Source organism: Camarhynchus parvulus, chromosome 1, assembly GCF_901933205.1.
Source record: "Camarhynchus parvulus chromosome 1, STF_HiC, whole genome shotgun sequence".
Classification (NCBI taxonomy): Eukaryota; Metazoa; Chordata; class Aves; order Passeriformes; family Thraupidae; genus Camarhynchus; species Camarhynchus parvulus.
In genome coordinates, this window is record NC_044571.1 from 26,116,456 (window position 1) to 26,133,474 (window position 17,019).

Here is a 17,019-nt window from a genome sequence, read left to right on the forward strand (position 1 = left end):
TATATTACTCCCACTATATGATATTTTGTGAATGAATATATAATGATATAATATTCCCACAATACAACTCTTTACATAATAATCATAGTAATAATGTTAATATGTTGAAAATACATTGAAGTACCAGCAAAATTTGCTTTTGCAGCTCATCTTGAAATTTTGAGATGCAGCATTGAGTAGATTCCAGTAGTGAAAACTGAGAGCAGCATAATTTAGGATGACTGAAGAAAAAGGCCTCTATCTGGAGGTTTGGCACCTCTCAAAAGTCAGTGCTGTAGTTTCTGTTCAAGGACAGATAAGTGTTGCACAGATTATGGTCCTTTTATTTGCATAATTGGGGTTGTGAGGGTTAGGGAGCAACTGCAGACAAGTTGCTTATGGCTGTGATGATAACATTTATGGTAACATTCCTCCAGTGTGTGTTACTTTGCTTTGAAGCACAGTGAATAGAACTGAGCAATTATTCCCCATTCTAAGGGATCTGTCACTGTCGTGATGATGTTGGTGCCTAAAGGATTTAGGATGGTAAGTGCAGGAGCAAGGAGCACTGCACAGTTGCAGTACTGCTGCTGATGGGTTATTTTGCTTTTTTCAGCTTTTCTCATTCTTCTGTGAGCTTTTTCTGAAAGAAGAATCGTGCTTCTTAGCTGCAGTCTAATCTGTTAAAGGCAGGATTTTTTATATTTGCTTCTCTGTTGACCAGCAACACTGTTGGCTTTGAATTGTACCCATGTATATATGTATATAGCAGTCCTCCTGCTGGGCTTCAGCAATAGTCACATCAGCCCTGAACACGTGAAAATTTTGTGTTCCTATTCCAAAAGAAGATGTAGCGAAGAATTGTTTGCTCTTGACCATCATATCTTTGCTATACTATTTGATATAAATGAAATCTAATGCATTTCAGCTGTCTGTTTAACAAAAAAACAACACCAAATATACAAGATATGTATGTTGTGCTAAATTAGTGAGGTCCTATTGATAGAAAGAGATTTCTTTTGAATGGCTCAAGGCTAACTGAAGACTTCCATGTGCTTGGTTTTTCCAACGGTCAGAATTGTCTTTTGGTGGTTTTGAGGCATCTGGGTGGTATTTGGGCTAGCCAGAACGTACTGCATGTCTGAAAGCCTGATAGCTCTGCTAGTTTCAGTCGCAGAATCACAGAATGGTTTTGATTGGAAGGGACCTTAAAGATCATCTAGCTCCAACCCCCCTGCCATGGGCAGGAACACCTTTCACTAGATGAGGTGGCTCAAAGGCCCATCAAAGCCTGGCCTTGAACACTTCAAGGCATAGGAAATTCCCGCTTCTCTGAGTAACCTATTATAGTGCCCTGCCACCTCCACAGTAAATCATTTCTTCCTACTGTCCCATCTAAACCTACCCCTTTCAATTTGAAGCCATTTCCTTTTTTTTTAAATTTTTTTGATTGCTGAAGCCTATTGCTGTGTGTAGAGACAAGAGTGTCATGTTATTTGAGATAAGAATTTTGGCTGTTGGTTTATTTTGTCATTTCTGCCATCTTACTTATTTTCTCTCTAATCATCCTGGGGGAGTTTACCCTTTTGTGTGTGCTGCTGCTGCAGCACATACAGTGCAGTGGGACTGAGAGCAAAGCCAGAGGCCTGGGCTGAACTATGACATTTCTTTTCCTGGGATGTGACAGAGATTGTGGAAGAACATGCCCAGGCATACAGACCTTGCTATTGTTTTATTCTACTTGATGAAGTTGCAATGGGCAGGCAGCCCAGGATGTTGTTGTGAGCAAGGACAAGACTTGCAGACTTTGTGGCTTAAGAGACACTGCAAACAGCATTATTCCTTTTATTCCTCAACTGATTTAGCTGAAGTGAACCTATTAGCCTAGGAAGAATCTGATCTACTGGGATAGTCAGGCTGAGAGGTGAAATTCTGATAGAGATTCCAAGAGCCAAGTTAAATGTTAAGTGTGAAGTCTTGATAGCAAATTGTCATGTTGTTAGAGAGACAGTAGAATTTGAAAGTTCTTACAAGAAAAATACTGAACTTAGTAGTTGCAAGTTGTTCACTTGTAATACATTATTGTTTGAGGATACAAAATTTTTTCAGCTTTTTGCCCGGTCGCCTGCAGCAATTCTTCTAAATTTGTATTAGAATGTCCTGTTTTCAGTAAAACACAGTATTCAGAGTATAAAGAGACATGCAAGACCTTGCTGAACCTTTTAGCTCCCGGGGCTGTGCAATTACATAGTCTCATGGATAAGTGTGCAAGGAGGAGCAGTCATGGTGGCTGGTAAAGCAGCTCTGTATTGTCCCAGCTGAAGTTGGGTGAATGACAAAGGACAAATGGTGAATGACAAATTGATCCACTTGTCCTTTCCATGCAGTCAAAAATTACTCTTTTTCTTTTTTTTTTCTTTTCTCTGCTAATGTTATCATACCCAAACAAGCAATATTCCATCCACAGTTGTAGGAGCAAGGCTTTTTACTGATCAATGCATTCTAGGATTTCACACTGCTCTCTTCACAGTTCCAGTGTATTTTGTTTTAAAAATGAAGTCTGCGTCATTACATTGTATTAGTCTCTTCTTGTCCTGTCATCGTCTTCCTCCATCTGGAGGGAAGGATTGCAGTGTGAACTCACTCTTTTAGACAAACAAAAAACTGCACTCAACATCATTAAAAGTTTTACCATAGCCATTCATCAACCTCATACTGAAGTCCAGGGAAAATAAACTTCTTGGTGCGTAGGGAATAACGTACCTGTGGGCCACTGCTCTTGAGTAAGCTGTTAGGATGAAGGTTGGTTGTTTTGTTGGTGAGGAATTTTTATCCAATTACAAAACTTTGCAGCCCTTTCTAATGTGACAAGAGATAGGTTTTATTCTGCCTCCTGGAGAAGAAGTTTGCTTTGTGATTTGCCACCACTAATTAAGGATGCACTGCATGCAGATTTCATGCCTTCTGTTTTGGACTGCCTTGTCCAGAGCACTGCTTTTCTTAGCTGTTCATAAATCAAAATGCAGTCTTCACTGTAACAGTGGCTTAGCCCATTAATTTCTTTGAAGATCAGCGCCAAGACTGCTGGCTGGCAGAAGAAACCAGAAACCAGTGGACACAGTGTACGAGAATGCTTAGGCTGGACTCGATGATTGTGGAGGTCTTTTCCAACCTAATTGATTCTTTGATTTTGTAATACCAGCCTAAACCTTGCAGGAGTCAGGCAGTCCCATTTTTGTGCCATCTGGAATCTTATTGGTTTGATATCCAAGGTGAGAAATGAGGAATTGCAGTAATCCAACTTTGAGTTCTTTGGCCTTCTTTGTAGAGATGTTGAGTTTCTTAGTGAGTTCTTGATGTAGAAAATATATGTTTTTTAAGTGGTGCCCCATGAAAGGCATTGTTTTATATTTATATGGGATAGGTATTTCCCATTAGCCCAATTTCTAGTTAGCTCTTTGCATCATGTCCCGAAAAGTAGTGATGCTTCACACTTTGTATGACTTAAGTTTGAAAACACTGCTCTTCTTTCAGCTCCAGTCATGTTTCTCATTTAGCTTGGATTTAAGACTAGAACTTGGCAGCATGATGAAGCTGAACAGTATTTGTATTAATTTTGTGGCTCTTGTTATGAATGAGTACAGTAAATGATAAATTAGTAAGTTTATTTTGAGATCAGTATGGTTTTGTCTGATTGCCTTGGATGTTTTGAGACTACTTCACATGCAGGCACTTTTGCAGTTATCCTTGTGTACTTAGCCATTTTTATTTATTTTATGTATTTGTTGAATATGTGAAAACATAAGTGAGTCACTTAAACTCAGAAAGCAGGATCATAATGTCACAAGCATTAAATATAGATCTAATGCAAAAAAGTCCTATGTTTTTAAAGCTAGATTTCAAGCTGCTCTTTTTATGAACTGATTTAATTCAAGATTCTTTTGTGACAAGAATTATGTGTAAGGCACTTGTTCATTTTAGCCAGGAATAAACAGTCTTAAATAGGTAAGCAAGTAGTTACTAGGCCCTTTATATACAGAAGTATTTTGGAAAGAAGTTCTCTGTGGCTTATGGCATATTAGTAAGTGCAGAAAGGAAAACAGCACCACAGAGTTTGGTAATGTGGGTATTTTGAAGCTTTTCATAAAATGAAAATTAGGTTTTTTCCAAATATTTTAAGACAGAACTACTAAAACTGAGTCAAGCATTAGCTCTTTGATGGCTCACATATGATACACAATAGTTCTGCAAGCTGGCTTAACTTCAGGGTCAGTACTGGTGGTACACCCAGCCTGTCTGCCAGTAATTTCTGTGAAGAAAAATGATAGTTAGGATTATAGGCAACTAGCATGTTGCATATAAACTAACAGAGGAGGCCACAAAGGTGATCAGAGGTCTGGAGCATCTCTCCTATGAGAACAGGCTGAGAGAACTGAGGTTGTTCAGAAGAGAATGCTCTGGGCCAGACCTCACTGCAGCCTTTTGGTATTTAAAGGTGGCTTATAAAATAGAGGGAGAGTGACTTCACACAGGCAGATAGCGGTAGGACAAGGGGGTGTTGTTTAAACGGAATGAGGAGAGACATGACATGTTAGGAAGCAATTCTTTACTGTAAGGGTAGTGGGGCACTGGAGCAGGTTGTCCAGGAAGTTGTGGATGCCTCAGCCCTGGAAGTGTTCAAGGCAAGGTCAGATGAGGACCTGAGAACCTGATCTAGTGGAAGGTGTTCCTGCCCTGGGGGGGGGGGTGTGATTAGAAATAAGTGATCTTTAAGATCCTTTCCAATCCATTCTGTGATTCTATGGTAATTTGATTTTGCATTTTGCCCAGAACTCAACTGGATTCAGTCTATACATTTTCCCCTTTCCAGAAACCTGGGACATGCAGTGAAATGCTCCCCATCCCTGAGAAGCAGATGCCTCAAAGCAGGCAGGTTAACCTGCTCCTGAGAAACTATTAATGGGTTTTCTGGAGAACTTAAGATTGTTCCCCATTTTGTCCAGCCAGAAAAGGTTCTTCCCCTTATTCTAGGTTCAGGATACTTGTAGGGCAACAAAGATCTCAGTGTATTGGAACACTTTGATCCTGGGGCTGTGCTGTATACAAATTCCTGATTTGATCAGATTTAATCAAAAGCTGATAACAATGAGTACATCTACATTTTTTCTCTTTAGAATTGGCATTGACCTGACTGGATGAGAAAGTGAAGATGAGCAGATAGAAAACTAATCCCATGACTGTCATGAAATATCAAACAAATGCAAGTGAGATGAATGAATATATGGGCTGAACTCTCCTAATTTTTGGAGAGAATATGAAAAACATGATTCCTAGTCTCTTTTGTATTGGCTTAAAATCAGATAAATTCAATATTTGAGATAAGATGTTGAGGGTACTCTTAATAATAATTAATCTAGTAAAGAAAGACACTTTGGGGAAAAAAAAAAACAAACAGTTTTTGAACATACAGACCCTTCAACAAATCTGAGTAAGGTTCATTGACTTCAGTGAAAAAGTCCTTGAAGACACTTTATTTGATAGCACTGCTAAACATAACATGAATATTTTTTGGTGCTTAACATTTAGCAAAGCATTATTGAGAAGTCATTGTTTGTTGTCTGGTTAGCATACAATGGCTTCAAACAAATATGCTGCTGGGCTGGAACAGAGGATTTTTGTTTTGTTCCAGTGTTCAGGGTGAAGTTGACTGGTCAATGAAGTTCACAGGCATCTATGGAGTGTCTCTTACATCATAGCATTGTCTCTGCAAGTCACCAGGGCTTTAGCAAAAAAATGTTAGGAAAAGTAGTAGTATTTTGGCAGTGCAGATACAACCTTTGATAAACTGTAATAGCTGGCACAAGTCCAACATTGTTTACTGTAGCACAACTTCCCCTTCTTGTTTCACAAATATTAATTTGCAGATTTTACTCCTAGCCACAACAAGGGAAGGAGGCATCACTTTTTAAGACATGGAGTTTTTTTGAAGAAAAAAACAAAACCAAATGGAGACAGACTAGTGGAGACCAGTTTACACTGTAGACAAAGTCAAAGTAATCTAAAATTTGAGCTTTTGTTCAGAGTGAAGGAAAATTTCTGACAGGTTTTGAATGGGAATGAAAGTGATACCAAGACTGTATTGACCTCAACACCATCATTTTGGGTTTACACATTGAGATAGAAAATAATTGCAGTGCATATTCTCTGTTTTCATTGAATTGAACACCATACTTAATTTCATCATGCAATTAAACTCTGTTTCATAGGACCTAGTAGACAGTCCAGAAAAATTTACTATTAGATTGCATTTGGGTAGTGCTCTCTGCTTCAGTAACAGCCTAAATGTCATAAAATCACAGATTGGGTTGGGAGGGACCTTGAAAGACCATCTTTTGTGGCGAAAGGGTGCCTCAATGATATTATCTAGCACTCTGTCCAGGGAATTTCCCAGTGCTCCAAGTAAGGCTAAAGGGGTTGCAGATATTGGCTGCCATAGACAGTGGGTCAGGACATCATGTGGTGGGATGGGTGTCTCACAAGGAGGCACCTTATTTTTTTTCAAAATATGTTACCTAAAAATATCTCTTCTATCATTTTTATTCTGAAATATTTGCATTGCCACTGAAAAAACTTCACATTTTGGAGGTTAAAGGTAAAAATAACTGTTCAGTTGGACTGAACAATTCTGTTACAGGCACAAAATAGATTGAAGTGTCTGTTGAATGAGAGCAGTAAATACAGCTGTCATTCTAAAAGGCTTATCCAGGAGATTTATTAAAGATTTTTTTGTCTGTTCTTTTAATGCTCTGAAATAAATTTGTGGGTTTGCTTTGTATGGTAATTCAGAAAAAAGAGTAAGAAAAGTATAATCTTTTCTTTTTCTTCTGAATATAGTCAGAAATTTTCTATGAAAAGTTTTTCCTCTGATAACTATGGGTTAGTAACTTCATAGGCTGCACTTTTTTTAGTGAATTTTAGAGTGCAAGGCTGAGGAGCTAGTGAGGACGCTCAGAATTACCTGGTTTCTGTTCCCAGCCATCAGACTCCTTTGGAACTGAACCACTGTACTTTCTAGGAAATGTGGACATCACTGAAATGGAGACAGATTGAGAAGCTCAAGCCTTTAAGGTTCCTTAGACAAATGAAATCTTGGTTGTGTACTGAATATCTGGGGAACCACAATAGATCTTGAAGCTTTCCAGAGAAGTGTTAAACTACTTTTCCCTTTAAAAATTCATAATTTCTAATGCTAAGTACCTGGAACCCTTGGAAACCTCAAAATTGTTATTAAATCACTCTAACCTTCCAGATACTAACAGTTCCAGTAGGCTTGGAACAGAGCATAGCATAACAGCTCCTTCAGTCAGTGGGGCTTTTTTCGTTGGCTTTTTTATCTTCCCTCTGGTAAACCAGTTTGCTAGAAAAGTGAAATAACTTCCAACAGTATAATGAAGAAAATTGCATACTTAATCATTATAATGATCATTTCTTTAGTGAATTTCACTGCCTCCCTACAGTGGAAATACTGAATAGAGGAGAATGTTTCCAAGAGTGGCTCAATGCCAAATATGCAGATTTCTGCCACAGCAGAGGTTGCTTTTCAATAATTTAATGCTATATTTTTTAAAATTTCTTCTATCTTCTGTTTTCCCTCTACCTATTGTAGAACTGAGAAAGATCCATCGGATTGCTAGTTGGAAGTTGATGAGGAAAAAGAGAGCTGAGATTTTTTATGCTTGATTTTAATTTTTGTCAGCCAAATTAAAGCTTTTTCTTAAGTTACTGCCTGAGAAATCCATCCTCTGTGGCAAAAACTTATGTAGGCAACTGGCAAGGTAGTATATGCACAAATTAGAAATTTGTTGTTAGGTTTTCACAGAATGATGGAGGTTTCTTTGGCATCTTCTATTAAAGTGAAGATGAAGTAACCATGAAAGTCTTGTTAAAAAAATACCGAGCCACTGCTGTTTGTTCATTAGCCTCCTTGGGTAGGTTGTAATCTTAGCTGAAGAGCAGTACAAGCCAGCCCTGAAAAAAAATGGATTCCAAGAGAATAGATCCCTGTTCCCAAAGACAAGTAAATGTCTTTTGAATGAAGTTCTTTGTACTAGCCATGCAACAATATGATTGGTCACCCCATTATGGGAGGCCTTTGATACAGTGAGTTTGTGGTTTATCAGGGGCTTCTCCTTGTTCAAAAATATTTTCTGGAGCTGAGGCACAGAAAATAACAGGCTAAACTTGCTTTGCAGGCATCTTTCCCAGGGAACCTGCAATTAGTCCTCGTTCTGCGCCCAACAGGATTTTTTCATCGAGCTCTCTCGGACATTGCTTTCAGATTCAACAAAGATGAGCTTAAAATGAAAGTACCTGTAAGTAATCCTCTGTTTTCACTTTACTACCAGGAATCTGTAAAAGTACTTAAGGTAGCCAAGGAGGACCAAAGAAGCCCCAACAAAAAGCCATGCTTAGAGGCAGTTGTGGCAATTTTAGCTAATTCATGATGGCTTTTTCTTGAGAGTGTATGTGAATTTTGAAGCAGATTCATTTCCCATGAACAAACGCTATGGTTTCTGTCACTTGAGCAAATGTACAATGGATGCCTGTTGTTATATTGCCAGTAAACCCACAGATTGTACTTTTGTTTGCAAGTGTATGGCTTTTATATTTTAAAATAAAATTTGAAACTATATAAGTTGATGATATAAAAGTTACTGTACTTATCAGATGTAAATTGAAAGAGGGAAAGATGGTCTTTAAGAAAATTTCCCCCCATCTTTCATTTATTTTGGAGAACCAGTGCTTACATGACAAATCCATGTAGGCACTATTGTTCTGTCCTGCAGACCCAGGATAGCAAGGAAAAATGAACAAGGAATAAATGTTGCTTTTAGAAAATAGCCAAGTACAGTTTAACAAGATTTTAAAAATCTGGTAGTGTTATGCTGTATAATCCATAAGCTTTTTTTTTTAACATGCCTTGTGCCCATGTCCATATTCAGTCATTTACATTTACATCATCTTCACCTGAAAGAACTGTTAAATTTGTGTTTCTATACCCACAGGAAACAGTTCCATCTCTCACTTTTATATTAAAAAATGCATCTTCTCTGTCAGTGTCTGAAGGATGGGGCTCAGAATCATTAACAAGGGACTTGTCACCACTGATCACGTTCACTTTTTTTCTGTCCTGCTGCAGATCATAATGCTGGGCTCAGTGTCAGAACTGCAGGGTTACATTGATAAGACACAATTAACAGAAGATCTTGGTGGCACCCTGGATTACTGCCACAACAGATGGCTGTCCCGTCGCACTGTAAGTCTTAGGTTTTGTTATAACTTTTCAGCTTAATGAACCCTTCTGTTTTATACCCTGTCATTTATAAAACAGATTCCAAGTGATGCAAGTTGACTTGCTCAGTGTGAGAAGATGTTCCCAATGGTACTTAGTCATCTTAGAGAAATAATATGAGTAATAACTTGGGAGGGGTTTTCTGAACACTTGGAGCGAAGGAGCTACAGTGTGTTATTGTATTGAGGTTTATTGGTTTTGCTACAAGAAAGAAAAAGCTCAAATTATAAAATAACTCCAGATTATAAAAATATGAAGAAGATACACCTGATACAAGCCTAAGAAAAACATACAATTAAGGAATTAATGGTGACAGTATCTGTTGCTTGCAAAATTCTACTTTGACCATTTTTCATTCTTGTAATTCATCTGTTTGGGTTTGTTTTGAGAATTATATTTTGTGTGCTTGTGTTTGTTTGTACATATGTGTGTGATGAACACAAAACATCTTTAATGCTTTTTATTCCAAAAGGCTATAGAAGGTTTCGCCCAAAAGGTTAAGCAAACAGCTCAGATTCTTCAGTCCTTTGGGACTGAGCTGGCTGAAACAGAACTACCAAATGATGTGCAATCAACCAGCTCCCTTCTTGCAACACACACGGAAAAGAAGGACAAAATGAAGGTATGTAGTTTTTGTAGAGATGCTGTCTTCTAGTTAAACTGTCTTTTAATTTATAGCTAGTAATATTAATGGAAAACATGGATGATGCTAGTAGACAGTAGCAATGTGAACCAATGATATATTTTTGAACTTGCTTTTTTTTGATGTTAAAAATCCTTTTTGCATTGAAAAATGACATTTCTTGAAACTAAGTTTACGTATGTACAAATGCATAATGGGTTGTATGTGAAACAGTAATTTCTTTGTAAGTAGTGGTGTGTTTAATTTGTAGTTTTGTTTGCAACAGGAAATTTGATTGTATTTGCATGCATATTAAAATATATGGCCTTTTGAAGCATGAACAAATGTTCTTTCAAAAAGGATTAAATGAAAGCTCTTTGGTGGTTTCAGAACTGTGCATCTAACATTTTTGAGATATTTGTAGCCTAAAGCTACACTAGAAGCCTGTCTACCATGAAAATTTAACTCAGTTACACTGGGGTCTTCAGATGGTAAACATGGAAGAAGCTGACATTTATCATTTACTGTCTGTTGTCAACCACTGCTTTTAATAAAACTGTGCTTGTTCAAATGCTATTGAAATCCTTCTTTCGATTCAGCGCCTTGTGAATTCTGCTTAAAAAAACTACATGCTGCTACAGCGTGTGGGGTTTTTCTTTTGTTTTGTTTTGTAGGAGGATATCAGGGTAGCAGTAGAACAGGGAGATGATATCCTTGGAAGCATTACAAAACCAGTTACTGAGAATCCTGATTACAAACTGAATCAAGATCAGCTAGACAATCAAATAACGGTGGAAAGGTGAGAGGTGTGAAATACTAAATGTGCTGCTTTTCTGCTTTTTTGATTCCCCCCCAGCTTCTTTATTTAATTCCATATTTATGCTTTGAAAATAAGCAAATGTTTCAATGTGAACATTATAAATAATTTCAGAAACAATTCCTCTGTCAGATCTGTCCTGAACAAAGTAACGCTCTAATGCCCACTGTGGGATCCCCTGGCTATAGGGAAATGGAGTTGGAATTCTGATACCACACAACACTGTTCTTCTTTTCATTTCTGTCACATTTGGACTCTATACTTGAGTATCTTTTCCTTATTTTAAAGAATATCAATGCTTTGTTTAGAAACTGAAGTGCAATCCAAGACATTTTGCTGCTGTACAGTGGGCATGAGTGGAAGACTGAAGTGATCTATCCCTTCTTTTCGGTAGATTTGTCCATTTCCCTCAGGTCCCTTTGAAGTGGGAGGATTTTTTTTCTCTTAAACCTGATAACTTATCAATATTGTTAGTAGCTTTTGAAGGCTGTTAGGGAGTACACCACTCTTGAAGTATCTATGCACCGATTTCCTATGTGCTTCCTCTGGGCATATAAGTAATAGGTATTGTTTTCCTTTGCTCCCTGCCTGCCACATACACACCCCCCTCACATTACTGCCAGGTTTGAAGACATTATATCACTATAGCACAGATGTAAATTTTCACAAAGCTATGAAAGCATAGCTCATTTCCCCCAGGCTGCATTCTGCATTCTTTTTTTGTCTGTCATTCTGTGTTTCTGTTACACTCAGGCTGGATTTCTTTCCAAATAACTGTCCATTCCAATCCATAAACCTTGGCAGAAGTCACTTTTTTTGGTCACTGTTGCTATCAGCTATCCAAGGACGATCAGGGTGGGGGTTGCTCATTTATCCTTAACATTCCTATTCAATACAATATCTGACAGAAATTGGAACAAACTCTCTGTGTGCGTGTGTTACTGCCTTTTCTCTTGATGGTTTTAACTTGTAAATTCAGAGTTCATTTCTGTAGTGTTAAAGACAAAAGTTCATAAAAATTCTGATGGGTTGCCTTCCCCAGATGTAGTCTAAGTACAGCAAAGTGCACTGTATAAAGTCCATGGGATATCATGCTGTCAAATGCAATTATAGAAGTAAGTTAAGAAGTTAAAGTTCTAACACATTTGCCAGAATTATAATCAAAGATTTTCCTCATCAGAGTACACCTATACACTTGCCTGTGATATTTAATTAATAACTGTGCTTGGAAGGGAAGGAGCAATGGCCTTCAGGTTTATAGTGAGCTTTGCTCCAAAGAATGAAATGTAAGGGCAGCTGCCTGGTTGTAGCAGTTCAGATTTTTTACTTTAACTTTTCCTGTTAGCCTAAGGCTTGGGTTCCTCTGCGTCTTAACCCACACACATTTGCATATTTATGTATGTTAGCCCCAGGTCCCCATGTCCTCAGGCCAAAGCTGAGAAGGTGCTTAAAATAAGCACTTGCCCATTTTCCAGAAATTTATGTTTGTGTTGAGTTTCAGTTTTTTACATAAGTGTTATTTTAGGAAATGATACTGTGTGATGCAAAAAGTGTTTCTTGTATCCAGTTTATTTGTCCTGAAAAATACTGCTTTGGGGAGGTTTTTTTTTATTTACTGTGGAGGATTGCATTGTCCCTTGAAGGTTGTACCCATCATTCTTAGAGTATTTTTTATGTGTTTTGTTTTGATTTTTAAAGGCTACTGGCTCAATTACATGAAACAGAGACCGCCTTTGATGAGTTTTGGATGAAGCATCAGCAAAAACTAGAGCAGTGCCTGCGCCTTCGGAATTTTGAACAGAATTTCAGAGAGGTGAGAACTTCTTGGTGGCAGTCAATATTTGGTAACATAGAAATTATTCAGAAAATGCTTCCTGCTCTTGATTTTACAGTTCTTGTATGTACTTGCAAGCTTTCTCCAACCTTTTTCTTGTACTTGCCCTTACTTGACACACTGCTATCTTTACTAGTTTGGATTCTTGCCAAAGACAAGACATAATATTTTTTTTTTTTTCTACAGCCTTAGGAAGTTCTTTGCCATGCACCCAGCAGTGTATAAGCATTCAAAAAGTCCTTTGAAACCTGTTCTGTACCACAGAAACATAAAATGCTGCTGCAACATTTTCATCTTGCCAATAGATCCTTTTATGGAACCAAGTCTCAACTAAACATTCTGGCTGAAATTTTATGAAAACTGTCTCCAACACTGTGGGTGGGAAGTTGCAGCCATAGTGTTAGAAGCTGGGTGGAGGCTGCACTACAATTTTCACAGCCAGTTTCTGATCTCATGTTGTTTAACTCATGTGCTCGGTGGCACCTACAGACCCTTTATCCTGGTGTAGCTGATCTCTGAGCACAGCCCCTGTGTCTCCACAAGAGCAACACTCAGAAACACTCTTGCAAGCATTTGTCTGTCTCTAAAACAATTGCTGGAGTGGGGACCTCTCCCTCATCTTCTGCTGTTAACATTAATGTTGCTTTGCTTCCTTGTCATCTGGTAAAAGCAAGATCTTAAATGTTTCCTTTGCATCTTTCTCTTGCATCTTTTTCAGTACCGGGAAACAGGATTACTTCACTGCCTTTTCTTTGTATTTGTTTTCCTTTTTAATTGGGGGAGGGGAGGTATGCTGACAAAAAAAGGTGCTTTGTCTCTGTGTCCCAGTAACCACCTAATGTGAGTCACCTGACTGCAAATAGTGGCTATCACCTATGTAATTGGGGGGCCTCTGGAGAGGCAGAGGTCTCTTCGTTCATACATAGCTGTGTCTCATTTCAGGTCAAAGCAGCTTTGGATATTGTGTCTGAGAGACTGTCTGCTTTCACAGATGTGGGAAACAGCCGTTCACATGTGGAGCATATTTTGAAAGACCTTGCCAACTTTAAAGAAAAATCAGATGTAAGAACTCTGCAAGTCTCCTTAATTTCTACTGTGACAATGCACGTGCAGAGGGGAATGGGATTTGGTTGTTGAGTGTGTCAGCTTAAGCTGACAACAAGGCAGAATCAGTGCCTCAGGTAACGTACAGAAGGAATCTGAAATAAGGTCTTCAACCATTGGAGCAGAGTAATTCTTGGACATCCCTCAATAAAGAGCAGAGTGACCGGACACAAAGTGTGATTGCTTCATGTAAGAATTGTGTGAAGTGTCTACATAGCCAAGTTTTGCATTTACTGATCAAGGGACCACTTCCATTCCTATTAAAGCCATGTCTTTCAATAAATCTTAGAGATAAGAAAGCTGTGTATTGAATGTACAATAAAAATGGCCAACAGAAAAAGACACTGAACAATATAGAAAGGGAACCTTTTTCTGATCTGTGCTTTACAATGAAACAAATTGCTCCCTAAGTGGGGTTGTTACTCTTAAGGCTGAGATTGTTTTTTTTTTTCAATTTGAATTCAGATTGTTGCTGTACCCCAAATTGCATTCATACACACACCAACCCTGCTCAATAAGGCATAGAAAGACAACAGTGGTTCCTTCACAAGGAGCCCTGTGATTAAACAGTGATAAACTCACTGTTATTTCTGAGGTACTCTGGTACAGGAAAGTTCTTGGGCAACTGGAAAGACAGGAAATCACTTTGATTTATTAAGTAAGGCAGATATTAACTAAAGTTGTATTCTTTATCAATATTTCACTGTGTAAAAATTGTTTCATTGGTCTTGATCCAAGGAAAGATGTACTTTAATCAGTGCTTATTTTCTTAGGAAACTGTAACAAAAGCCAAAATGTTAGCCTCGGAGCGTGATGCTTTTATTCAAAGCAATCATTATGCTGTGGACTCCATTATTCCAAAATGCAGTGAACTTCATCATCTCTGTGATGCCTTCACTACTGAAATAGAACGGAGGAGAAAACTTCTTAACAAATCTCTGGAACTGCACGACTTACTAGAGAAGGTAAATTTAGTATGCAACAGTTGTTTCCCGAAATCTCTGTCAAACAATTGTCATAATGGTAGGTAACATTATCTCAGTGGGCTGGAAGTTTTCTCTTTAAATAGCTGAATACATGAATACAAGGTTGAGTGTGTCAGACTCTTTGTGTGTGATGCTGGTACTGGTGCATTCTGAGCCTGTTCTTCTCTGTTTCTAGTCCATGAAGTGGTGTGATGAAGGAATTTACCTGCTGGCTTCCCAGCCTGTAGATAAGTGTCAGTCTCAGGATGGTGCAGAATCAGCATTACAGGAGATTGAGAAATTCCTGGATACTGGTGCTGGCAATAAAATCAAGGAGTTGAATAAAATTTATGAAGAGTATGCATACATCCTCAATGAAGACCTGAAGGTACCAGAAGACATTTATGTGTGTCTGTGTGTCCATTTGTTCATTCTAGAATTGCTCTTTTGTACTGCCCTTGATAAAGCTAAATAATCAGTACTAGGAGTTATACCTGTGAACTGAAAAGCCAATACATCTCTGTGCCTGAGTCTCAGTATATCTTTGGATAATCACCAGGGGCTTCAGAGACTTTTCATAACTACTTTAATTTTTCAGACAGAAAAATTGCTTAATACCTTTTTCTTATGTAGCAAAAATGTGCTACTTTTTTTTTTTTAAGAACTTGAGAATATATTCCTTTTCTTCATGGTTGATCTCTATGTAACAGAACCTTTAGACAGTCCAAAAAAATTTATTTTTTTTAAATTGAAACCCGAATCCCAGATTTCTCGATAGTAAACACACAAAATCACAGTAGATTACACCTTGTAAAGAGTGAAGAGTTAGTGTAATATTTCTATATGTTGTATAAAAGTAATTGCAATTTCAAATCAGTATGCTGTAGATGTCAATGTAGCTTGTTGGTAGGTCTCTGACAGGGATTTAAAAATTATAATAAATTATTTAAATTATGTTTTTAATTCAATTTGGTTTTTATTTCCATGGCAACTGTAGGACCATGTGCAAAAGGTTTTCCAGAAGCAAGAAAGTATGGAAGAAATGTTTCAAAAGCGGCAAGTAAGTCTTAAGAAGCTGGCAGCTAAGCAGACACGTCCTGTTCAGCCAGTTGCTCCAAGACCTGAAGCATTTGTAAAATCTCCTTGTACCTCTCCAGGTAAGTTATCTGTATTAGCCTTTAGTTTTTTTCTGCTATGCTGGGAAACTTAAAGAAACTTCCACCCATAATTTGTAGTTGCATGAACATCTGTGTCAGATCTGATCCAGTTCTAACTTCTGTTTGGTTCTGGTTTACATGTTTAGGTCTCCAAAGAGAAAACGTGTCCAACTCAGAAAGCAGTGCACTTCGGAGGGTAAACTACAGAAAAGCAAAGGTATTTTTGTCACTTTCAATTTTTCACACATACACTACTTGAAAAAGTCATAGTACAACAGAATATTCAGGAACTCTCAATAAGTATGAGGGAATTCTACTGACAAAGTGATGGCATTGTCCCAGTTGAAGTAACACTGGTGAAACAGTCACATGGTTTAAATAGGGGCTGCTTTGTTGCTGTGCTGGTTATGAGAGAGGGTAAAGTAAATAGCTGCCAATATTAGGAAAAATGTTAGGGGCAGCAAAATATTAAGTTTATGAACAGGAAACATTTTTTATTTGCCAGTAGTAATTGGCTACTCTTAAAACCGTTGACAGTGAAGAAGTAGTTGTCATTGGCTCCAAGACAGCTTCACCTGACCTTGCCATTCCCAAGTGGGGATGGTCTTCCTGCCCTGCCTGCAGCAAGGGAAGTGTCCTGACAGCAGCAACAGAAACAAGGAGTTTCTCACTGCATTAGAGAGTTGAATCAACTCAGCAAAGGTGCAGCAAAAGACATTGCCAGGAAGAAGGCTGGGCCACATGACCAGGATGGACAGCATTTGGAGAAAAAAGGGGTAGTTCGAGGAGGGCTTGAAAGCAGAACCTCTCTCTTTTTTCAGCAAGCCATTGTTAGGTTTAGGCATTACAGTAAAAGTTTTAGGAATGAATTTCTGTGTCGGTTTAAGAAGCAACCAGAAAGTTAGCACAGTACCTTATTTTTAGCTTGGAAAACAGGCTACGGCTAAGGTTTTGAACCACCACCTTTTCTTAACTGGCTTTTGATGGAGAACTTTCCACATCCAAATATGGTGTGCTTCAAGACCTTCAGGGTGACTTGAATTTTTTTCACAGCATTCTTGCAAACTGCCTTCATTTTTAGTGGAGTACAGTCTTTCCAGTGAAAAGTGCTGAGCACAAATCTCTCTATTTTAAAGTGTTTTTTCCTGTGGTGCCATGATTATTTTTTTCATTGTTTATTTGTTTCCTT

General features: G+C 38.1%; 1 protein-coding gene across 7 annotated transcripts in view; it reads left to right on the forward strand.

Annotated features, from left to right (window-relative positions):
* MCF2L (MCF.2 cell line derived transforming sequence like) overlaps positions 1 to 17,019 on the forward strand; it is a 156,371-nt gene that overhangs the window by 118,439 nt on the left and 20,913 nt on the right. For all 7 annotated transcript variants that reach the window (XM_030948330.1, XM_030948343.1, XM_030948371.1 and 4 more), the window contains 10 exons: positions 8,232 to 8,351; positions 9,179 to 9,295; positions 9,804 to 9,953; positions 10,628 to 10,752; positions 12,469 to 12,583; positions 13,547 to 13,666; positions 14,482 to 14,673; positions 14,870 to 15,061; positions 15,671 to 15,830; positions 15,977 to 16,047. In XM_030948330.1, coding sequence (XP_030804190.1) covers positions 8,232 to 8,351; positions 9,179 to 9,295; positions 9,804 to 9,953; positions 10,628 to 10,752; positions 12,469 to 12,583; positions 13,547 to 13,666; positions 14,482 to 14,673; positions 14,870 to 15,061; positions 15,671 to 15,830; positions 15,977 to 16,047 — 1,362 coding nt within the window. The remainder of the gene's footprint in view (positions 1 to 8,231; positions 8,352 to 9,178; positions 9,296 to 9,803; positions 9,954 to 10,627; positions 10,753 to 12,468; positions 12,584 to 13,546; positions 13,667 to 14,481; positions 14,674 to 14,869; positions 15,062 to 15,670; positions 15,831 to 15,976; positions 16,048 to 17,019) is intronic.